This window comes from Gadus macrocephalus, chromosome 8 (assembly GCF_031168955.1).
Source record: "Gadus macrocephalus chromosome 8, ASM3116895v1".
Classification (NCBI taxonomy): Eukaryota; Metazoa; Chordata; class Actinopteri; order Gadiformes; family Gadidae; genus Gadus; species Gadus macrocephalus.
The window spans coordinates 11,705,375-11,729,724 of NC_082389.1; the positions used below are offsets into that span (position 1 = coordinate 11,705,375).

General features: G+C 44.7%; 3 protein-coding genes across 6 annotated transcripts in view; 2 read left to right on the plus strand and 1 right to left on the minus strand.

Moving 5' to 3' along the window:
• LOC132463064 (CTD small phosphatase-like protein) overlaps nucleotides 1-7,002 on the minus strand; it is a 17,233-nt gene extending 10,231 nt beyond the window's left edge. For all 3 annotated transcript variants that reach the window (XR_009526965.1, XM_060058964.1, XM_060058963.1), the window contains exon 1: nucleotides 6,259-7,002. Coding sequence is in view for 2 of the 3 variants with exons in the window: in XM_060058964.1 (XP_059914947.1) it covers nucleotides 6,259-6,334 (76 nt within the window). In the remaining variant the exon portion in view is untranslated. The remainder of the gene's footprint in view (nucleotides 1-6,258) is intronic.
• Nucleotides 7,003-7,725: 723 nt separating this feature from the next.
• Nucleotides 7,726-18,093, plus strand: hhatla (hedgehog acyltransferase like, a). Of its 2 annotated transcripts, XM_060058966.1 has the most exons (13): nucleotides 7,732-7,887; nucleotides 9,000-9,125; nucleotides 10,827-10,894; nucleotides 10,997-11,110; nucleotides 11,590-11,610; nucleotides 11,817-12,011; nucleotides 12,661-12,870; nucleotides 13,441-13,612; nucleotides 14,327-14,471; nucleotides 14,781-14,816; nucleotides 15,355-15,556; nucleotides 16,219-16,360; nucleotides 16,827-18,093. In XM_060058966.1, exons 2-13 carry the CDS (start codon nucleotides 9,020-9,022, stop codon nucleotides 16,961-16,963), a joined length of 1,548 nt encoding a protein of 515 aa, XP_059914949.1. In that variant the 5' UTR covers nucleotides 7,732-7,887; nucleotides 9,000-9,019; the 3' UTR covers nucleotides 16,964-18,093. The 2 variants fall into 2 exon arrangements, with proteins under 2 accessions (XP_059914950.1, XP_059914949.1); XM_060058967.1 differs by lacking the exon at nucleotides 11,590-11,610 and having other exon boundaries at nucleotides 7,726-7,887.
• A 1,044-nt stretch (nucleotides 18,094-19,137) lies between these two features.
• LOC132463068 (kelch-like protein 40a) lies at nucleotides 19,138-24,350 on the plus strand. Its single transcript, XM_060058969.1, has 6 exons — nucleotides 19,138-20,438; nucleotides 20,855-21,015; nucleotides 21,669-21,776; nucleotides 22,246-22,431; nucleotides 22,907-23,056; nucleotides 23,889-24,350. The coding sequence occupies exons 1-6, from the start codon at nucleotides 19,314-19,316 to the stop codon at nucleotides 23,998-24,000; spliced, it is 1,842 nt and encodes a 613-aa protein (XP_059914952.1). The 5' UTR covers nucleotides 19,138-19,313; the 3' UTR covers nucleotides 24,001-24,350.

The window sequence follows — 24,350 nt, forward strand, 5'->3', positions numbered from 1 at the left end:
CGATCAGCTGGTGGTAGCGCTTTATAATTAGATTCCCTGGTTTGTTGATAACCCTTCGGTGTAAACACAGAGCCCCAAATTAACAAGTTTGAGTGTGTGTGTGTCCAGTGTCAACAGCGATAGGGGAATTCCACAGGAAGTGGCAGGAAATTGCTGACGCCATCAAACACTTCAGCCAAACCATCTTCAAGTCCTTCACATGTCATGTATGACATCAACGGGATGTACGCACCTAACCTGCTTTCGCATTTAAATATAAAATGAGGTTTGAGTGTGCACATAGTCTAGACGTTATTAAATCGCCGAATGAGTCAGCGATTGCTGATCTGACGACAGTGTACAGTGCGACAGGATGTCACTGAGACTTGCAAGGCCATTATGCAGAGAGACGCATCAGTTTGAAGTTAATAGCACACTCTGGCAGGAGTAAGAGTGCGCACATACACACACACAGGGGAAGCAGAAAATAGTTGTTGCCAAAAGTTCTCTACTCTTGAATACAACAAAGTACCCAAAGAAATACAGCTTTTATCCGTGGCTTTCAAACCGACGTTTGACGAGCGTAGGTTTTTTCAGACTTCATTAGTTGTCTGGCGTCGAGAAAGAATGTCGTCTTCGTTGGCTTCCTGTGTAAACAGCCCACCCGTCTTACCGTCACCAACAATCGGTGTAAAACTAACTGAAAGCTCTACAACGTCAAACAATGGCATTCAGAGCATATCTTTGACATTGTGACGCATTTACAAGTCAGCCAAGAGTATACAAATAACAGAAAACCAAGAGGGATGCGATTTGATCTTTCGGGATTTGAATGGAGACAGTAGGAATTCCTACTCCCCATTTTAACTGAGGTCAGATCAATGTGATGCTTCAGAATTGGTTGACGCAATCAAATACCTCGTTGACGTGCTTTGATGAATAAGTATCTTCCGACCCCATGCCTTAGGGGAATGAGGCAACCGATTTTTACTTCACGTTGCCTCTGAAGAAAGGAGATGCTGTGCCGCAACAAAGGCTTTACATTATCCAGTCCTCGTCACCGAATCTGTGGGCGGTTCACTCAGAGCTGCCTTTTCTTACTAGTTTATGCATTTCAAAATATTGCAGAGAGCGAAGACACAATTTGCATCACCCTGCAGCTACGAGTCTGTGATTCATCCATTCATTAATTTGTTGATTTCTTGAGACTGAAGTTGAAGAAAACTAACATCAGTGTCCCCAATTATACAGCCAAACCCCCACAGTAAAACGAGAAGAAAATGGTACCAGTTTGAAAAAAAACGTTTGCATAACTCAAACACAATTCCTGACAGAATGTTAAAAGTTAGTGACAGTTGGAAAACAACAACAGCTTTCATTAAAGTGAACCATCCCCAGTGGCTCAACCGAATCACAAACACAAGACCTGTCAGGAACGCCACTTGGGCTCTGAATTAGTTTTGCCAAGGCTCCATAGTGTGACTTGTAGACTGCCGTCACACAAGACCCTCTTTACAGTGTCAGCTGACAACAAATCTCTTTGATGAACCAGTTACTCTGGTTCGAAATACTGTTCTAATAGCAAAGAAATTACCTTAAATGGCTTGGCCTAACATTTGGCAGCTTACACGTACCAGAACAGAGTAGCCCAATCTATATCGATATCTATCAACATTTTGGGAAGGAGCCCTTTTAAGAAACAGAAATAGTTAAAATACCCAACATGATTTAATTGTTTCCCATATTTAATTCATGACGTTTCAATACAATACGCTCATGTCGGTCCCCCTATGGTGCAATGAGTGTGAATGATGGTTAGATAGGTACAGTACAGCGTGCTACAAATAGCCCACGTCGCACACAGAACCACAGCTTCCTTCCGATGGTGCCGGACTTGGTTTTGTCATTTGACTCTGCATTAGTGGATAAGTCGAGCCGGGGCCGTGTGGTCATCTCTGTATGACTCCTCATTGCTGGGCCCCTGGTCGCCATGTTGACTCAGGCTCAAATACCCTTGGGAACCCTTTAACAGATTACAGCCAGCCCAGAGATGGAACGGGGCTAGCTCCGACACACAAGATACTAACGTGTACACAATATGCGTGGCAGGAACCGATAAAAAACACTGACTAATGAATAGTGTACTGACATGATGACAGTAGACAGCCTAACAGTAATTAAAAAACGATCAAGCAACTTTTTAAATGTCTATGTTCGGAGATCAGCCACTTTGCAAAGCTTTAAAATGAAAGATCAAAAGTTTTATTGACTACTAAACATAAAAAACAGCAATAAAGCATTTGAGTTTTACACGCTTGTCACTTTTCTTGGCACCCACACATACACACACACACACAACTTAAAAAGCTCTACCAAAACTTCTCCCATGAGGCAGTGGCTCCTGGGTGGGATTGTGGTGGTTGACACATCATGTAATTTTAGGCCTGAGAAAGCCTTGCGAAAACTCTCCTCCTCTGCATCCATAATACGCATGGGGACGTCTCCATACCACGCTGCTTGGCAAGTGTTGGGCGTCCCGCAGGGTGTGAAGAAACATATGCCCGTGATGAAAACCCCCAGAAGCCGAGACGAAGCCACTAAACAGTGTTTTTAAATGATATTCTGTGTGACGTCGAGGGCTTAAAGTGAGCCTCTTTCTGACAGCAGGAGTCCCCTCCAATGTTCTTAGACAGTGTACGGAATGGTGAAGGGCAATGTACCATTAGGCATTGGCCTTTTAATTGGCACCATCATAGGGGATAATAAACATTGTAAACCTATATAGCTGTGATATAAGGGTAAGAGACTACAGTGGTCGAGGAGAAAACGTCATGTTTGATATTCAGCTCCGGGAGTCATTGGATGCCCAGTCATGGGATTGTCCAGCAGGTCAGAAGGGGTCAAGGTTCAAAGGGTAACTTTGTACGGCATAAAAGGATAAAAATAGGTGTGAAAAGTTTCCCACACCTCCCTCCTTCCGCTGCCTGCATTCTAACAGACGGGACTATAACAAATAGTTAAGGAGTTCACTGGAGTTCATGGAGTCTGTAAAGTAATCCATTTTAGTAGTAATGTTATGAGAAATGTTCCCATAGTTTTGATTTCTCTTCTTCTTGTGAAACATCTGAAATAAAGTTACTTGCCTGCAAATCAAGTTACCCCATTCAGCATTGAAACATTGTCAACAATGATAGCTAAAGTAGAGAATATTAAGAAATCTGAAAGTCTAAAAGTGAGAACATTTTATCGTTAGAATGACATTTGACAATAACTGACTTTCTAACTGAATTTCTCAGTTATTAATATTGCTTGCACTACATTTCAACATTCCCATCCAAAATGAAACTTTTTGGTTTACTTTAAAAGTAGGGACAAAATAACAAAGTATCATATTACTTTTATAACACCCACCCCCACACCCACATAGTATTGGAAAGGCTTTGGGTTCCAGTGGTGCCGGACCATTCTGGTTCTGATGGGGTGAAGGGATCGTGTAAGCCGAGCTCATTCAACTCAGTGGCTACATAAAGGTCCCGGCCAACAGCTTAGTTAGATGGAGTAACGGCTATAAATAACCAAAAGCACCACCTACCGGGGCCACCACCTCCTTCAACTGCCATTCCTCATCCTAAGGAGCAAACTCCTCACAACCCCTCACCAGAACCACCCAACTGCTTCTGAAGAATGGACCTTTAGATGTTCAGACGTTTCTAAAATAGTCTAAAAGAAACAACAGATGCACAACTGTAATATTTACAAAATAGTTATACCATGAGAGACCCCGGCCAGCAGAGCAAGAGGGAGTGAGAGGGGGAAAGAGGGAGAGAGAGAGGGGGAGAGAGAGTCTATATTTAGTATTGTAGGGCACGCAGCCTAAACAGTGTCAGAGAGTGACACGTGTTGGAGGAAAACCAGCAGAGGTACACATAAGGGGGGTGGGGGCAAAGGTGGTCAATTTCTGTCCAGACAACCTGGAGCCATTTCAAGCAATTCTAGCCTACCTGTAAAACCAAGCCCCAAGGCAGCAGCTGGGAGACCCAGCATAGTGGGAAAGAGGTGTGTTGAGTTATGGGTACCACCACCAAGGACTGACTGTCGGGTTTTATGCTCCGTAACTTATTCTCACATTGACTTTGGGGACATCAAGACTTTCATAAAAATGTAGGGCCGCGACTTACGATTATTCTCACTGTCGATTAGGCCCAATGTACAGAGAAATTGTTATTGTTTACATGGCGGCAGAACCCAAAAATCATGTCTAAAATTGTCTGCCAAGATGCTCAACTACCAGTAAATGCAAAAAAAAACAACCATAACCATAAAGGTATTGATGATTCAAATACGATTGGATCCATTACTGTAAATGTAATTTGTTTCAGCCTGTGAATGTGTCCTTCACACTTTTCCATGGGCTGCTTCAAAAGCCCCTGTATGACCAGCCTGTATCTTTAACAAAGCTTGCAGGCCTACCACTTCTTAAACAATGGTGACATTTACCTCAGAGTATTTCCAAAGGGAGAAGCTGTCCGACTTGAAGTATGAACACATACGAAGACAAGTACGCTGTTTGGACAAGTGGTCCAAAACAAAATTGGGATTGTGTTTTGGACTATACCGCCAACGTTCCTAGAAAGCTACTCTTATTAGGTAGTGCTCACATATTTCCCCAAGCATAAACCTTACAAATGTAAACCATCAACCTTTTTAATTACTGTAAGAGATGCACCGATAACAATATGGGTCCAAGACCATTCTTAACTAGGGATATTGTAGAATCTCCCACCAATATAATAATTCAAACAGAACAGATTCTCATCACTCAAATCACACAGTCAGATTACAACTGCTATCTGATTCGCTGATGTTTGTCCACACAGAGGAATATCAGATGCTGCTCAAATGATTAATATCGATTATGTGTCAACAACACGGGTCTTGTTCTGTCCTCCAAACAGCCATTCTGAGCCCATTCTGTTGGGGAAAGGTAAACAGATCCCGGCTGCTCATTCCAGGCAACCAGAGACGACTGACGAGAGAGAGAATGAGAGACTTCGAGGCAGACAAAGGCCAGGGTGGCCACAAATGACCTTCCTGCTGCTCATGGCAGGCCTGGATCATGGCAAAGGCATGTTAATATCATTAACTCCTCATACTCAATAAATTATCACACTGTGGAAATTAATAATGACTGCCAGTGCCAGCCATTACAAACATGTCACATAGACCAGGTTAAGGTCTAGCTCAGGAATCAGGACTTTTACTGACAAGCACATCCAGGCTTATAAGGCTTGAAATGCAAAACTCTACAATTTGAATAAACAAATCTTTTCAAAAGCATAAAAAATTAACGTAGTGCCCTAAGTAAGAATTTGGGTATCAAATGGTTATAACCGTTGATTGAGTGTCCAATGTGCAAGAATAATCAAAGTCTCCCATGATTATTTAGGGTTTATGTTTCACATAATCCGTTCATGATACACAAAGATGCACTGTCCCTTTGGAGGGAAAACTCATGGTTCTAGGTATGTCTTCCAACATTACTAGCTAGACAGTATTTCAATAAAAACATATGCTCCTTTGTTCCTCATGGTGTGTGTCTCAAGTGGACTTTTTTTTTTTATTTGAATGAGTCATTTCTCTAGAAAAGCAGCGTCGACCCATCTATGGGTCATTGACATGGTTTTCCTTGGAGAGCGGATCCCAAACACTTTTCGCACGAATAACCATTAGGTGCCATGTGTTCGTACAAAGCAAACCATTACATAAGATGGAAGAAGCCAAACATAGGATGCTATTTACAAACTGACGTGCATGCTTGTAGCTTCAAGGTCCATCCTTAGTTGTCTTGTCAAATGTACAGCATTCATTATACATGTATAATGTATATTATTTCATATTGTGTCTAATAATATATATACATTTCTTGATAAAGTTTAACAACCAATCTAACACCAATTTAAAAAGCCTGTCATGTTTACTAGCTTTGTGTATACAACCAATTCGCTTTTGTTGACATCAGAATGTAAACTACTGAGATGAACGCTTCTTGGGACCATCACTCAAATGAAACAGAACAGGAACCGCCTGGAGAAAATAGTGGACCGATCCACAAATAACGTGTTGTATATTCTAGTGCATCGTTAGGATCTGAGCATGCATTAGAAAGACAAACTGGCAACCAGGTTGTCTTATTATCTACAAGATAGCGGGCGTCAGCTGAGTGCTAACTCAAACAGCTACCATCCAGCAGCTAACGTGACCCATCCTCGTCTGACTTACCTTTCTCCTGGTTGAACGAGATGATTTCCTCCTCTTTGGGATTGGAAACCTGTGTGATGATGGACATGTGGTCCATTGCGACGGATGCGGGTTTCCTTTACAGTTGTGAATGTTTGTCTTATCCAGCAACCGAGCCCGCTTCTTGTGCAAGCTAACTAGTTAAGCTAGTGGGTCTAAAGGCGCGGAGAACCTGCGAGCCCCCAGAGCCAGCAGGCTTAGCGGCCGATCAGAGGCGTCGTTGTGGCGGCGGCGCGAACCAGCAGCCAGCTAGCACCGTCGGAAGAGGAGGGTGGGATCCTGGTCGACCTGGTTGTCATTTAGGGCATTACACCACCAAAAATGCCTCCTCTGTTAATGTCAACAGATGTAAACAATGCTCTTGGTCGACCACTCATCCAACACGAGTGTGTGTATTGTGTGACGAACGGTCCGATGCTGGATCTGAACTGGCTCCGAGTTAGCTTAGGTTAGCCTGGTTAGCTGCGTGAATCCACTGAGAAAAATGTGACGGCGTGCCTTGTGAACCGCGCGAACAGGATCCGGGAGATTATCGTCCAAACACACGATCGAAACTAACTCAGGATGCAAATAAAAATAAAATTCGATGTTACAGCAGAGACTTTTCAAAGGAATTGGTCATCAGTGTGGGGCCAACATGCCCAGTGCGCAACATGGAGGCTTTATGTATTTTGAGATCCATCTGAAGCGGGGGCATCCAGTGTGGGAGGGGGCGGTTTCTAGGATGGAGTCTCCTTGTGGAACCGGAGCTCCTCCACGACAATGAATAGCCCTAGATGGATGGGTGCAGCTTTAACTTGCTTCTCTGGTCCTGTTTGTAAAGTTTGGCCCGAGTGTAACGAGTAACAAGAAAATAATTATGTTATAATTAAACTTTCCGTTTTTAAGTTGATCAAATTCAAAAATGTGATAATAATTATAAATCGTAAACCTCTTAAAGAGCACGCCTTCCCTCTAGTGGTGAATCAGACGAATAGGTTAAAACGCGTCAGAACTGATGCTCTTGATAGGGAGTACCACGGCGTCTCCCGCCATTCCTTTACTATCAGCCATGAACACACAAACACACGTTTATTATCAGCACACACACACGCACATACAGCCTCGCTCTTCCTGCTTTTTAAAATATCGATTAGGCCTATCAGAAACCTCAAGACTTTATTGAAAAACGTTAAAAAGCAAACGCTTTTAAGTATATTCATATCCCTCATGCATGTAGAAGACGTGTTACGACGCAGCAGAAGCCTTCACATTATTCCCATATATTAAACTCAGTTCATTTCCTATCGTTCAGAGCAGCAGCAGTGGCACCGTTTTGCGCATCGGTACCGTACCGTTCGCTGCCGCTTGATGGACACCTACAGGATCCCCCCTTCAACCCCCTACCCCCCTACTCGCGACGGCTGCGGTGGAGTTCTGAAGATAAATATGCCCCCCCCCCCCCCCCTCCCCTGTCCTCGCGATGAGCGTGCGGCGTCTTTCGCTGTTTGGTGCTTGCGATCACAGGCAGCTGTACGGTGAAGCCCACCGTGTAGACCGGATGAACTAGAGACACCCGCCGCTGTCACCCCGTGTTCTTTCTTTTATTATTTCGGACGTAGCGGATACAAGGTTAGTAAAACAAAATAAATAAAATAAACACATCTTCTTTTAATGTAGGCCTATCTCTCATGTAAAGTGAATAGGCCCTGTAAAAAAAACAAGACAATGAGTGATTGTGTTCTGTGATTGTGTTCTGCACACAGCTATTAGACTACCAGTTTGTATTGTGGTGCATTTGATTTGTATGCAAGGCATGGCACCATCAACCGAATGGGGGAGATTTGTTATTCCAACTCCCCTTAACTTCCACAACTTCGTAGCTGCGGGGCACAAAAAAACTGTACAAATACAAAGACACACCTTGATCAGACTGGTACGTGGGCTCACGAATCCGACATAATATACAATATAGTCCTTCCCAGTATAATAATGGTATAATGAGTGTTTTTCGTTCTTAAATGTCCATAAATGCGCCTCTCTCGGTCATTCTGGTGCTAATTGCGCACTGTGGGAGCGTATGAGAGGAGTCCAGTGCGTCGACGGTGGTATCACATAGCACTGCAGCTGCCAGCCCTGCCCGGCTGCACGGCCCACCAACTGTACTGGGCTATAATAGGAAGGAGCTAGGGTTGCCGCAGCTGACGGTGCCGATTCCGTGCAGCCAGTGCAGTCCTTTAAAGTCACTCCTCTGCTGCGACTACGCGTGGCCCCTCATCACTTGAGCGAAGAGACCCCGGTCCCTTCACCGGAGAGTCTAAAATGGAACGTTGCCTTGATCCATGTTTGTGTTAGAGAAGCAGCTAATAAACGTGTGGTTTTTCAGGTTTGTATTGTTTTTTGGAGACAGTTTGCAATCGGATAAACGACATGCACAAACATTTATCAAATCAAGTTATTGTGTATTGTACATAATTATAAATGATGAAGTTACCAAAATGGCCTGATAGCCAAATAATGATTAATTCCTATGTTGTGTTCTGGTCCTTTCAAAACCTAGGTACATTTGATATCGAATATTGACTAAAGTTTAAATCAGTGTTTCAGACTACCAAATGAAGCAATGACATCCTCCTAAAATATGATGACCTAAAATAACTTAAAACAGAACTTAATTGGGCACCGTTTTGACAGCTTTCCTAGATGTCCACTCTAGTTCTGGACTGTTTACATGAATTCCGCAGGTCGGTGTGTGAGAACCAGGATGGGGGTCAAGGCAGCGCTCCCCAGGTATGAAGTGTACCTGTACACCGCCGTGCTGGGGGTGGCGATGGCCTGGGCGGCCAGCTGGATCGTTGAGGCCTCTAGCGGTGAGTGGATGGAGACCCACGGGATTCAAGGCCAATTTCATTCAGACCTCTGATTCAATGTTGATGTTTCACCTTCAAGTTTAGATTCAGATTTTAATTCACGTTTAAATGTAGATTCAGCTTTCGATTTGCATGAAAATGTAGCATTGAGACTCCGATTGATATTCAGGTTAATACAATAACATTGATTCTTGATCTTCCTCACAGAGGCATCTTTCCAGTTTGTAAGCACAACCTGACACATGACACAAACCAACCAAACAGGAACAAAAATGAACTTGAAAAACTACAAAATACTTAAATACTCCTAAACCTGATCGTCAGGAACAGAAAAAGACAGAAGGAAAGAAAAACTTTCCGTAAACAAACATCACTCTGTTAAGGCTGCATTCATCACATTGTGTTGAAACTCTTTGCAGATCCGACACATGAGATACAGAATCATAGCATATTTTACTGAAATTAAAACCTATATAAAGCCAGGACAATTAGCGCCAATCTAGATTTCCCTGTTGGGATGGAGGCTAATTCTGTGTCAGCTTGTCCCCCCCCCCCCCTACCCGCTGACAATTGGAACCCCCACACACAGCCAACAAGTCATATCACTATTTACTGTGATGTGATGTGATGTTGACAATAGTGAGCAAACGTTCTAGCAGTCAAACTGCTGTAGGTCATCTCCTAGAAGTCAACTGCATGGTGGAAAATGTCTATATCGAGTGCACCTGTCACCTGTCATTCAGAACTGGGTCATGGCTGTCCATACTGTTGTTATACTGTGCTCTAGTCTTGAATAGACTCAGCAAACTACTTTTCTTTAGCTGTGTCGTAAATCATTTGGAATTGGGCTCGTTTTGATACAATTAGTTGCAGTTGATTGGTTAGATAGTGTGTGATCAAATATTTATCCCTTATTTAAACCTATACCTAAATACATATAGGCTACATATACACATATGAATTATATTTAGATATCTATATCGAAATAATGAATACAGATTTTCGATATACTCTGAGATATTCTGAAGGATCCATTAAAACAGATAAACCCACCGCTCTCACTAGACTAGATAAGGTAGGAGATGAAGGTCTTAAGGTATGCTAAAAGCTAATACGTAACAACCATTTCGCTAAGTGTATTTTACGACATAATCGTCTAAAAAGGATTAAGGGCTGGGGTTAACGTAGAGAAGGTTACCGTGGAAACCGAAAGCATTTGGAATGAATGTATTACATAACATCTGGCTAGTCACGGTCAAATCTCACGCTTTAAATTCACTGTGTGAATAGAACAGAGCTGAAAGGATTATTCTCTTCCTATTTTCCCTTTTTTCATATGCAAATCCACATGTCTTTCCCAATTTCAGTAAAACAAAACAGATTACTGTTATTCAGCTTTAGGAGTAGGGTTAGGAATCCATAATCAGACCTCAAACTCTAAGACTCCCTCCTTTTTCTACAACAAACCATCCCATTGATCAACATGAACTAATTAAAATACTTCTACAGCTCAAAATATCGATTTAATTCACGAGCCATAGGGACAGACCCATATAGGAATAAATGACCTGGTGTGCAAAACTCCAAGTATGAAGTTGCGTAAGCAATGGCTATTAAATCTATCAACTGTCATTCTGACATACTGCAGGTGCCTTCACTCAGACTACCCCAAACAATTCTTCTTCTTCTTCCTGTTATCAGAGAACGTAAACAGGAAGGCCTTCAAGGAGAGTGTGAAGCCGGGATGGCATTACTTTGGCAGAAAAATGGCAAGTGTCTCAAGAGCTTTCAGCCGTATGGTCCTCCACGCATGGTGAGTGATGACAGGTGACTGTGAGGCGTGCTCACCCTGCGCTGTGTTTCTGGTGCAGGACGTCGCCGACTTCGAGTGGGTCATGTGGTTTTCAACGTTCCGCAACCATATCCTTTTTGCTCTCACCGGTCACGTGATCTTTGCAAAGATTTTCTCGCTGCTGGTCCCCAAGGTGGGTGTATTGTGTGTATGCATGTACGTACGTATGTATGCATCTATGTATGGTTGTGTGTGTGTATGTGTATGCACATGTGTTGTTTCCAATACATGCTGTATTATGTTGTATATTGTGTGTGTGTGTGTGGGTGTTTATACAGTGTTCACGCTGATATTTATGTGTTTGTGTGTGTGTGTGTGTGTGTGTGTGTGTGTGTGTGTGTGTGTGTGTGTGTGTGTGTGTGTGTGTGTGTGTGTGTGTGTGTGTGTGTGTGTGTGTGTGTGTGTGTGTGTGTGTGTTTAAAACAGAATCCATGCATGCTCATATGTACAATATGTATGTACGTTTGTCCATCCCCTCATCCATCTATCCATCTATCAGTCCATCCATCAATCCATCCATCCAACTATTCCTTCCCGGAAATGTTTTGACATATTTAAAACCTCAACATGTTTTAAACATGCTCTTTGTTTTGTCCCCTGCTTGCGCTGAAGATTGGTATAGATGGATGTAAGGTAACAATACAAATATCAATATACATCAATATATCAATATATATATACAGTATATATATACATATATATGCATGTATAATTATATATGTATATATAATCAATATTAATCACTGACGTTGGTCTCCAAAATCTTTTTTAATTCTACTCCCTCCAGAACATTGTAGTTTGGGGTCCAACCCCACTGTGACGTCTCTGTTTGTCCACAGCACAGGTCCCTGGTCTTCGGCCTATACGGTGTGCTGGCGGTGCTGGTCACCATGGGCTGGACCTTCATGGGCCTGATCCTGTCCCACTGCCTCATGCTGTACAGCGTGGCCCTCGTCAAAAAGAGGTGGCTCTGCTTCGTGGCCGGCCTGGCCACTCTGGCCTCCATCAAGCTGGAGCCCTATAACTCCTGGCAGGTCCGTCTAATGCACTCCCTCTTAATGCCTTCCTCCCCTAATCTACTCTCCTGCTCGGGTGGTATGTGATGCTGAGGCAGCATCTAAAAGGCCATGAGGAAGACAATGTATGCACTCAACGTGCTGTAAGTTGCTTTCGATAAAAGCTTTCACCAAATGTACATAATACATTTAATGTTAGCAGGTAGCATATAATAATATATATTAAAGGGCCCCTTTTTGTAGTGTTGGTGAAAATTAAGGGTGAAGCAGGTATCTGGCTCAAGGCTGCCTACAGGTCGACTGCGGATGTTAGGGATCAAACCCAGTACCTCTTGGCTGAGTCCACCTCCATCCTTCAACATTCATACTTTAACCGTTATTGAAGCTATAGAAGCTTTAAACAAGCTGGGAAGTCCTCTTGACTCCTCTGAGACCACGTTGAAATGTGGCTTTAAAAACAGAGACAGAGGAAATATCCCAATTACACAGCAAATACAAATGATAAATTCCACCTTAGGTTGAAATGCCTTTGAAGCCAGTTGAAGTTAAGAGATGCCAATACGTCTCTCCTTATAATTTCGATACCTGTTATGAAGTCAGGCTGTGGGGAATTTCCGTTGTGTAACTCCCCGCTCACACACTCCCACGCCGTCCGTCTGTCCCTCAGGAGACGCTGGTGACAGGCTCCTTCGACCTGCAGGACGTGCTGTTCTACGGCGGCTGCGGCTTCACCATCATGCGCTGCATGAGCTTCGCCTTGGAGAACTGCGACCGCAAGGAGGGCAGCTACTCCTTCCTGGACCTGCTCAAGTACAACTTCTACCTCCCCTTCTTCTTCTTCGGCCCCATCATGACCTTCGACCAGTTCCACGCGCAGGTGTGTCCGCTGTCGGGGACGGTCGGAGCACGGATCACTGGGATGGGTTTCTACACTTTGATGTTTTGATGAGGATGAAGACAGATCATGATCATTTTCATTATAATGACTTAATTCTGTATTGTACGTGACACCATAATAAGAGGAAGGATTTGAGGAAGGAATATATATGAATATTGATATATATATACTGTATATAAATATATATATGTATGTATATATTTAACAAATAACAAGAAAATAAACATATTTAGAAAGCATAATAATGATATAGATGTCATAATATATTATACTAAGGATGACAATGCTAGTATATAATGCTAGTATATCATTTACGTACGTGTGAAGGCCGCCGGAGACCAGACCTAAAGGTTCTGAGCTTATCGGCATTTCCTACACACATACTCATGCCAAAGATCCACTTAGCAGAACATAAATAGGCCTCATTCACCTAGCGGCCATCTTGGTTCCCAACGCTAGCTGGGCCCAGCTAGCGTTGGGAACCAAGATGGCCAAACCTCCAGAGCGGATCTGTATCATGTGTGGCTGACGCTCCTCTCCTCTCCCCAGGCCAACAGCTCCAAGTTGAGCCGCAAGGACAGGGAGTTGTGGGGCATCACCACAAAGGCCTTGCTGCACCTGGGGGTCATCCTGGTGGTGGACATGTTCTTCCACTACCTCTACATCCTCACCATCCCCAGTGACATGAGGCTGGTGCAGAAGCTCTCCGATTGGTCGCTGGGTAAGTGACGCGCCATTTCCCATATAAGTAAAAAAGAATAGTAAGAATAGTAAGGAGTAAACTCATGTCATGGGTCGCGAGGCTTTGTTGAACATCATAATGTGTGGTTAGGAGAATGAAAATAGTACCGTTACTTTTCTAAACTCTTCAAAAACATTAAAGTAGGCCTAAAAAAACAATATTTATTCACTGTGGTCCTGTGTGACTGTTCCTAATGTAAAATAAAAAAAACTCAATAGCGTTCACATTAGACTGCAGCAAACCTCACAGAGAATGTAAGATATTACGTAAATTGATCACTCGTACAGCGATACCAAAACATTATACAGACAGTAGGCCTATGATCCTATCCCACTTGTTATTCCCTCTCCATTTCCACCCACTCTCCTCTGCATCTTCTCACTATCCTGTCCATAGAGCCAGAGAAATCCCAAACGCTTTTAACCAAAGCGTCTTACATAAAATTTCAATACAAGTAATTAAGGAGCAGGTAGGAGTTAGACATCTCGATCACGGGGGCCTACATGTAGGCTGGGGACATGGGGGATCAAACACAGTACCTTTCAGCAAGGTGTCGACCGCCCTCGCCACCACACCGCCTAGCCTGTCCTTTACCAAAGGGTCTATAAAGAGAGTACCTTACTTTCGTCTCTCGTGTGTGTGCGTGCGTGTGTACATTGTGCGCGTGTGTGTGTGTGTATGTGTGGGGTTTAGCCGGTCTGGCCTACTCCAACCTGGTGTACGACTGGGTGAAGGCAGCGGTCATGTTCGGGGTCATCAACACCGTGGCCCGACTGGACCACCTGGACCCCCCCCAGCCCCCCAAGTGTATCACCATGCTGTATGTCTTCGCTGAGACGTAAGTGCCCCCCCCTCAAACCTTTAGACGTGCATCAACAGTTCCATTCAGGGCATGTACTGTTTATTGTAATTTGAATAGGATCAAAATAAAGTTAATTTCAATATCACATGAAAATAAATAGACGATTTAATGTGTCAGAAGTTCAGAACATATCAATCGTATTATAGGTGACCTTGGGTGTCTTGAAAGGCGCCTCTAAATTAAATGTATTATTATTATCCTAAAGTCATCTGATGTGTTGTCTATGTCCTGAATTTATATTCTGTCCTGAGACTTCATGAATATGTATTGTCCTTATATTTACAGCCACTTTGACAGAGGCATCAACGACTGGCTGTGCAGGTGAGTACTCCCAACCCTTAACCCCATAGTTTTTTTGTTGGTAGTTTTTTTTTTATTATGTGCGGGCCTGACTGAGTGAGGATGCGGGCCGTATGCGGCCCGCGGGCCGCCAGTTGCACATCCCTGATCCAGAGTAAGATAGATTTGGAAAGAATGCTACCAAAAACATCTCCCCCCTCCCTCCAGTTCTCCCTCCAAAGCCACTCCTCAAACATGTGACTAGCTCGTTAGCTTTAGCAATAGGTCTGCCTAGCCTTGTGGGAGACTCAGGACATGCACAATGAGCATACGGGCAAAGTGCGCTCAGGTAGACGGGAGGTAGGAAGACAGACAGGTAGTCTGTAGGTCGTGCAACCATTTTTTTTCAGGCCACAGGAAATTATCCAGTTACTGGATACATTTTTGGTGTATTGCCTTTTTTAGCATTTTATCCCTTGATTCCTGCAGGGATAAAATGATAAGAAAAATAATAAGAAAAAAAAACGTCAAATATATATTGCCTACGCTACCTTTAATATGTGAATATTTTCTGGAAAAGGTATGTCTACGATTACATTGGCGGGGACCACGACAAGATCTTCAAGGAGCTGCTGGCGACACTCTGCACCTTTGCTATCACCACGCTGTGGCTGGGGCCCTGCGAGCTGGTCTACATCTGGTCCTTCTTCAACTGCTTCGGACTCAACTTTGAGCTCTGGGTGGCCAAATTCTTCTCCTACCCCCCCTTCTCCACCATCGAGGTGAGACTAGCGTCACACTAGGCTGTTGTCTAATAAAGAGTGTGGGGACACTTCACAATAAGGGTCCATTACTTAATGATTTAACGTTGTTTAATGCAAAGCATTATTATAAAGTGTAGGCACAAGGGTGAGGGTTGGGGTCAGGGATAACCCTGACGTGCATAAGAAGCAGTATTCTCTTGTATCAGAAAATAGCAGAGTGAGACGTCCCCTTTAAGATATGATAATAACTTTATTAATCGTGCAATAATTTAATTTGTAAATATTTAGCATTTCGTTTTTTTCTATTTACTTGTTAAAACGTTGAGGAAGCCTGAAACTCATTCATGTGTTCAATTGCAATTATCGACTACTGTAACTGTACACACCTCTGTAAACCTGAAACTTGAAAGCTTTAAAGGGAAATGCAGGTGTTACGGCAACAATAAAGAACCGTGCCAATCAAACAAGATCTAGTAAAAATGAACGTAATAGCCACATATATAAACAGATGTAGAAAACTCATATTGAATAAAAAAAAGAACAACTGTGAAACCAAACTCATTGGGGGATGGAATCCTAACACCAGCAGGTCGCTTGACTGACATGTGTGTGGTTGTGTAGCAGGTCAGGCCTTGAACCTCAGGTTCCTCCTCACCTGTTGTGTTGTGGTCGCCCCCCAGGGTGTCATGGGTGAGTCCATGGGGCGCAGGATCCGCGGGGTCTTCAACGCGGCCAACTTCTGGACCATCGTGCTCTACAACGTGCTGTCCCTCAACAGTCTGGAGTTCGCTAAGATGGTGGGCCGCCGGCTCATCTTCAAAGGTGGGACACGGCCAGGACCCTCTCAGTGGGGGGGGGGGGGGGGGGGGCAAGAATCAAATGAGAGAAAATAAAACAACAGAACAGAAACACTCCAAATAAAGTCAAGCTTCTCATTGTTCTTTTACGTAGTCACAATTTACAATGTACTTATTTTTTACAAATTAAATAAAAGCTTATTCAGATACATTAACATCATTAAGGTACAAGGTATAAGTTTGGGTTAGCCAGCTGCAGACATTGGGGTTCAAACCCAGAACCTTGAGACCCTGAGAAATGTACATGAATCCAACACAAAACCACACCCACAAACTATTTTCAACTTTTATTTGTTCAGTGAAGGATCCCTGAACGTTACCTGAGAACATTATAGTGATCTGTTTTTCTTGGGGTCCACACATAGCACAAAAAAAAAATGTTGCAAATGGTTTTCCTTCTTTTCTTATTATTCTACCCCCCCCCCCCCCAGGCTTCCCCTTCTCCACTCTGTCGGTGCTGCTGGTGACCTACTGCGGTGTCCAGCTGGTGAAGGAGCGAGAGAGGAACCAGGCCCTGCTCGAGGAGCAAGAGGCGGCCAAGATGGCGGAGAAAGAGAAAGCAGAATAAAACGGGCAAAAAGGAAAACTCCATTTTCTTTTTTAGTAAGAGACTCTATCTACAACAAGCCCTCGTAAACGTACCACCACTGGCTCGCTCTGCGCCGCACGACACCACGACAGCTCGTCAACCAACAACGTTTACAATTCTGAAATGTTTTCATTACATTTTCTGCTTTTGTTTGTCGGAGGAAGAAAAACGAGAAAAGATCTCAAACTGTCTTTATCCTGAAGTGCACTTGCTGAAGATAATCACCTCAACATTGTCTGGAACCTCACTCGCCGATAGATGCATTTTGTATTTTTATCCTAACAAAAAGAAAACATTTTAACCCACACTTGCCTGCCGTATACATTTTATAAAGATGAGTTAATATATTGGATATTATGCGGTGCTGTATAGGGAAAACTCCTGGTACTATTATATTGAATGTTTTTAATGTACTGAAACTGTTGAGGAGATGGGAGATGTTCTGCTGTCATTTTTATTTTATAGAGGGCATCACACTTAAGGCATCATGCACATTACACATGTTTACAGCTTGCTTAGCATTTCTTCGTAGCTAAACTGGGACAAACTGACTAAGGAGCTGATTGTAAGTGATAGGTGAAAGTTGTGTGTTTGGCAAACTGTCAAATATGCAAATATGAGGACGCCATACTGGACTAGTATTTGATCGAGCAGAGAATGTATTATTCAATCTAGGTTTACATGACTTAATGATTTATTTTGGTCGACAGCACTGAGACATAGCCACACTGGAAATAAAAACAGGGCCTGACTACTACACCACGACCGCTGCTGTCATTATCTCTCTGCTGGAGATTAGCTTTGACATTTACCCCTAGCCAGACTGTCCCTCTCTCCCATGACACTGGCTTGGAACATACCATAATAACTTGACTATAAATGGAATTCAAGCTACGCAGGGATTCTTGGTTCTGAGTGTCATTGTGCCTGTCACCAGAATCAATCATATTTTCTACTTGACTTTCAGATGATGGAAAAAATTATCCCGTTTATGTTGTCAAATCTCATGTTTGAAAGCCTCTTATTTCAATGGTTTTACTTTATTTGCTTGGTCAAGTAGAGAAGAGATGAGATGGTGTGACCGAATTAAAAAAAATGGTTGGAAAAAAGTTGTTGATTTGCAATTTGTTTACGCAGAAAGAGTAAAAGGATGATATTCCTCCAACTTTCCATAAAACATTTAATACACACACACTATTCTTTCAAATTAAATAAAAAAACACTCAAGTTAACTATTTGACTCGGTAGGAAATTACCATCTGTCACCACAAGATGGCGGCATGAACCCTGCTGCTCTCGTTAAAATCCTGTAAAAATTAGAAGACGGTTGAAAAAAATATTGTTAATATATTCTTTTCCATTGTCATTCAAAGAAAGCACAAAGTTAGATGACCAAAAAATTAAATCTTCATTGTCACAAAGTGTATTGCTAATGCAATCGTTAATAATCAAAATCCTTTTGATGTCATTGGCAGATTAAAACTTTAGATTCAAATAAAATCCTTTGAGCAAAGTACAAGGGCAACATATTTAAAATAGGTATTACTCGAAAGGTCGGATGTGTGGCGCTATGAATTCATGTCTGAAAACATCCTATTACTCAGTACATACGTCAGAGTTCTCACATAGTCGTACTGACGTGTTAAAGGCTGGGAAATATCAAAATGGTGGTGAGCTCTCTGCCTAGTCTCCCCACCTCAATTCTAGAATCTTCTTGTTGGGTAAAATCATAATGGAAGAATGTAGAAACAGCTAGATAGACATAGAAATAAGTAGCATGACCTCTGGTGGTATTGCCACCACAACCCCACCACCCCCACCACTATCACCACCGCCCCATCCCCCCACTACGAACACCACCACCACCACCAGCATAACCAACACCCTCAACCGCCACCGCCCCCCACCACCAACCCCAACTGACACAGCCCGAGCCCCACCCACAAACACCACAGCCCGTGCCACACCACGACCACCAACACCACCGCCATGATCACCGTCACCACCAGCACCAGCTGTTGGATAGGGGGAGGGGCTGTTTGGTAGCTGCGTCCCCATGCCTGCGCACTTGCCCTGCCTGGCTACCTCCAGCTTTACGCAGACCCCTTTCTATAAATACCAACCCCCCCCCCCTGACTCGCACAGGGTGACGGCCGGGGACAGCTGGCTGTAAGAAGCAGCCAACCAGCGACGACCATCATACGGGGAGCGTCTCACCCCTGAAGCACACACTCTCTGCCCCCTGCTCTTCGTTCGGTGAGGCCGATCTTCTCCAGCCCTCCCTGAACACATCCCCCCCCCACACCAGGAGAAGGAGCAGGGAACCCCCATGGCGGCCCTGACCATAGACCCCGTGGAGCAGCCGCGGATGTACCAGCAGACCCTGCTCCAGGACGGCCTGTGCGACCTCCTGGAGAACCAGAAGTTTGTGGACTGCGTGCTGAAGATCCAGGACAAGGAGTTCCCCTGCCACCGGCTGGTGCTGGCGGCCAGCAGCCCCTTCTTCAAGGCCATGTTCCTGTCGGAGCTGGAGGAGGGCAAGAAGCGCACGGTGGAGCTGAAGGACGTGGAGCCCGGCGTGATGGGCATGATCCTGCGCTACCTGTACACCTCCGACATCAGCCTGACGGAGCAGAACGTCCAGGACATCTTCATGGTGGCCAACATGTACCAGATCCCCTCCATCTTCTCCGTGTGCGTGTCCTACCTGCAGGAGAAGCTGGTGCTGGGGAACTGCCTGGCCATCTTCCGGCTGGGTCTGCTGTTGGACTGCGCCCGGCTGGCCCTGGCCGCGCGCGACTTCATCTGCGAGCGGTACCAGGTCATCGTGAGGGACCAGGACTTCCTGCAGCTGGGGCCCGCCGAGCTGGCCGCCATCATCACCTCGGATGCCCTCAACGTGGACCGCGAGGAGGTGGTGTTCGAGTCTCTGATGGAGTGGGTCGGCCACGACAAGGCCGGGCGCTTCAAGGACCTGGCGGAGCTGCTGCAATGCGTCCGCTTCCGCCTCATACCCAAGGACTACTTCCAGGAGAAGGTGGAGCGCCACCCCTACATCCGCATGAACCCAGAGACCAAGAAGGACCTGGAAATGGTCAAAGACGCCCAGCGGGGGCGGCTCCCCAAGCCCAGGAAGCCCAGCAGGCCGGGGGCCAATGGTGGAGCGGGGGAGGAGGAAGACGAGGAGGATGAGGAGGAAGGCTTGCTCCCGGGCATCCTCAACAACAACCCTCGCTTTGGGATGTTTGAGACGGAGCTGGTGCTGATGATCAGCGCCAGGGGCACGGTGGCGTACGACCCGGTGGCCAACGAGTGCTTCGTGGCGTCCGAGTCCACCGAGATCCCAAAGAACCACTGCAGTCTGGTGACGGAGCAGAACCAGGTGTTTGTGGCCGGGGGGCTGATCTTCAACGAGGACGACAAAGACGAGCCACTCAGCTCCTTCTTCCTACAGGTGCGTAGTGACGACAACACCTGGGACCCCTGGTGGAGGTGGGTCAATGCCGTGTGTCTTGGCACTACAGGGCTGCGGTTTCCCTTTGAGTGGGTTGAATGGGTTGAATTGTAACAATGGGACATATGTCTATGATATTTTAACATACAACATCATTTAAAATCGCCAGGCGTTCCACTCCTAATGTAACTAAGTGCGGACCGTTCATCCAATGGGATTTAGGCATGGCTCCAAAACATGGTACTTTATAAACCCCAGACAGGAAATTAGGGATACATCCATCTTTCCGCACCTTGTGTGAACTCTTAGTGTTGTTTTCAGTATTAACTTACTTATTTACTGGCTGTCAACCCAAGAAGGAACACCCATCTGTATTGAAACATGGCCAGCTCATACGCCCACCTGTCCTCTCCCAGTTTGACCCTGTGAGCTCCCAGTGGCTGGGGATGCCCTCCCTGCCCAACCCGCGGTGTCTGTTTGGGCTGGCGGAGGCGGAGAACTCCATCTTTGTGGTCGGGGGTAAAGAGCTGAAGGAGGGCGAGCACGTTCTGGACTCAGTCATGATCTACGACAGACAGTGAGTAGGGTACTCTGTACTGAGCGATAGGTTCACAATATACGTGTATTTATCTGTATTGTTAACACAAAGGAGAGTGTGCTTGTCAGCAGTTGTGCATGCATGCACACACGTGTACATGAATACACACATGACAGATACAGCTACACACACGTACAGATACACCTCCTCTCCGAACACACGCACGCATGCACGAACACACACACACACACACACACACACACACACACACACACACACACACACACACAAAAAGCATTCTAACTAGATGACAGTTGAAAGTTATTTGTTGTCATCAGTATTCAAGGTGTTTCTAATTATATAAACATCAAAAGATAATTGGGGTTGTGTGTTCCGTTGTTTATTATCCTCTCTTTAATCTGGTTGGTATTCGCGTTGCAATTATAATCTAGAACGCCCTCAGGCTGATGGCGTCCTGGTGTATCTCTGCTAATCACTAGACGTAAACACAACAGCACATGGGAAGCATCAAGCTCACTTCCCCAGCCCCCCCCCTTTCTTTTTCCCGACAAATATCCGCCGACATCTTTGCTAACACAATATGTGTGGGTTTTGAGGAATGGCCCATTTGATCTTTGCAAATGATCGCTGCTTGAGGCTGGGGTCTTTGTTGTGTTGTCTTTGTCCCACAGGTCATTCAAATGGGGAGAGTCGGACCCGCTGCCCTACGGTGTGTACGGGCACGGCACTGTGTCGCACAATGGTATTGTGTACGTAATAGGAGGGAAGTCAGAGAGCAAGTGAGTACTGGATAACAACGATATCTGAGGTATTTTATCTAGAAAATGTTTCAATGTTTCAGTGACTGGTATGCACTGTTTTGTTGAAATGAAAAAAAACAGATCTCTATTATAAACATTTAATTAAGATTAGATTAGACGGGTGCTTTATCTTTCCCAGAGGGGATATTGTGCAAAACTGAGCATCTCACATTGATCTTGTTCGGTGAATTATTATCTTTGTACCTGGCTACCTGCATGCACTCTGCTCGTGCTGTCATTACACATAACATAAGATTCTTCCAGAAGGCCAGGTCGACCTATTGCTAAAGCCAGTGAGGATTTCAAGGGTTTGGGGGAGTGGTTTTGGGGGAGGCCACTAATTTTTCAGGATGGACACATAATCTTGTTTACTCTTGCTGGTTTCACTAAATTGCATATACCCCACCTTTAAAACTTTAGCTATGACTATTCTTCCCCGGTCTTCCAGGAAGTGCCTGAGAAGGGTGTGCTCGTACGACCCCAGGAAGTTTGAGTGGAAGGACCTGGCCCCGATGAAGAAGGCCCGCTCCCTCTTCGGCATCACCGTCCACAACGACCAAATCTACGTGGTTACCGGGGTAACGGACACGGGCCTCACCGGCACAGTGGAGGTCTATGACATCGCCACCAACAAGTACGACTATCGCGTTGTTTTATGTTTTTATTATTGTTGACAATCAGAATCCATCACCGTTATAAGTCACACCGTCACCACAATCGTCGTAAAAATATGAATTTACTGGCGTTGTGCTGGCGGGGAGCGACGGCCGTGTTGTGACGCATGTTTAACCTAACTGCAGCCGTAAAGCCGTGCCGGTAAACTCAGTGAATCACACAGCAGCAGCAGCAGCATTTATTTACAGTACAGACCGTGCTCCTGTGTTCAACATGCTCCCTTTATGGCCTGCCATTCTGGTAACTGTGTGTGTGCGTGTGTGTGTGCGTGTCTGGGTGTGGGTACATGTGTGTGTGTGTGTGTGTGTGTGTGTGTGTGTGTGTGTGTGTGTGTGTGAGTGTGTGTGTGTGTGTGTTTGTGTGCGTCTGTTCGTGTGTGTGTGTGTGTGTTTGTGTGCGTCTGTTCGTGTGTGTGTGTGTGTGTGTGTGTGTAGGTGGGCAGACTTCACAGAGTTCCCCCAGGAGCGTAGCTCCCTCAGCCTCATCTCCATGGGGGGCTTCCTGTACGCCGTGGGGGGCTTCGCCATGATGCCGAGTGAGACCAGCGAGGAGCCTGCCCCGACCGAGATGAACGACATCTGGAGGTGAGGAACGCAATCAATAAAACAACCGCATAGATGTTGGCCCTTCAACCAGACTGCCTGGACTCCTGCTAAACGATTGTTTATTTAAAGGTGATATACTATTCCACTAGCTGTGAGTGTGATTAGCCGTTTTGAAAACGGTTTCAAACTACTAACCACACTCACACCTGATGGTATAATATGTCACCTTTAACAGTTCAGCAGTTATTGTCACAGACTCACAGTAGCAGTTTTTTACCAATTGTACAGAACCTACCCATTATTCTATATAGGACTCCAGTGTTTCCCACACATTGACGAGACTATGGCGCCCCGCCATAGTCTCGTCTAATTTCGGCCGCCATAGTCTCTGCGTGCACATGAATTATTATTATTATAATTTTTTTTTTTTTTTTTTTTGCTCAGACGAAGTTCGTGTCGCTCTCATTGGGATACATTCCCCCCCCCCCCCCCGTCAACAATCGCTCCATACCCCCCCCCCCCCCCCCCCCCCTCCCCCATAGTGGACTCAAGCGTGCAGTTTCTAGGACCATAATTTGGACTCAATACGACAAACAAGACCCAGCCAGTCTTTGTATGTTAGCCGCATCAATCATGTTGTTATTGTGATTGGCACGTCCTCAAAGACCACACATTTTGAAACTAGTGGTGCATTGTCAATTTAAGATCTATTCTAGGCTATACAAGAACAGAAAACATAAACAAAAACAATGAAAATCCATGACCAATATAAACAACTTTTCGTCAAGCGTTTCATTTAAAAACCAATCAAGTCCATGATTGAGGGGACAGGCTATGTAAATGCTTACCATGTGTTTGCTTTTCACCGCAGATACGAAGAATCTGACCTTTGCTGGAACGGGATTTTGCGGGAAATCAGCTACGCAGAGGGAGCAACTATTCTTCCTGCTCGCCTCAACACTCTTCGTCTCAACAAATTATAAGTTAAATGTGCCAACTCTCTTCAATGTACGCGTGGCATGGGGTAACCGATGTCACCAGCCTGTGTTTACTTTGTTTCTGAACATCATCGATAGTGTAATTAATTAAGACTCCACTAATGCGTGTATTGTACAGCAGGGGGCGACAAATACGATATAACCAAATATAGAAGCAGAAGAATGCTGTTCATTAGATAAGTCATGATCAGAGAAAACTTTAACACAATTGTTGTACAAAAGCGCTTGACTCGACTGTTTCTACATCCATTTTTCTTACATTGTTCCATTGTGCTTTCTTTATAACCTTTTTGTGCTATTTATGTGGTGGAAATAAAATGATGACATAAACATCA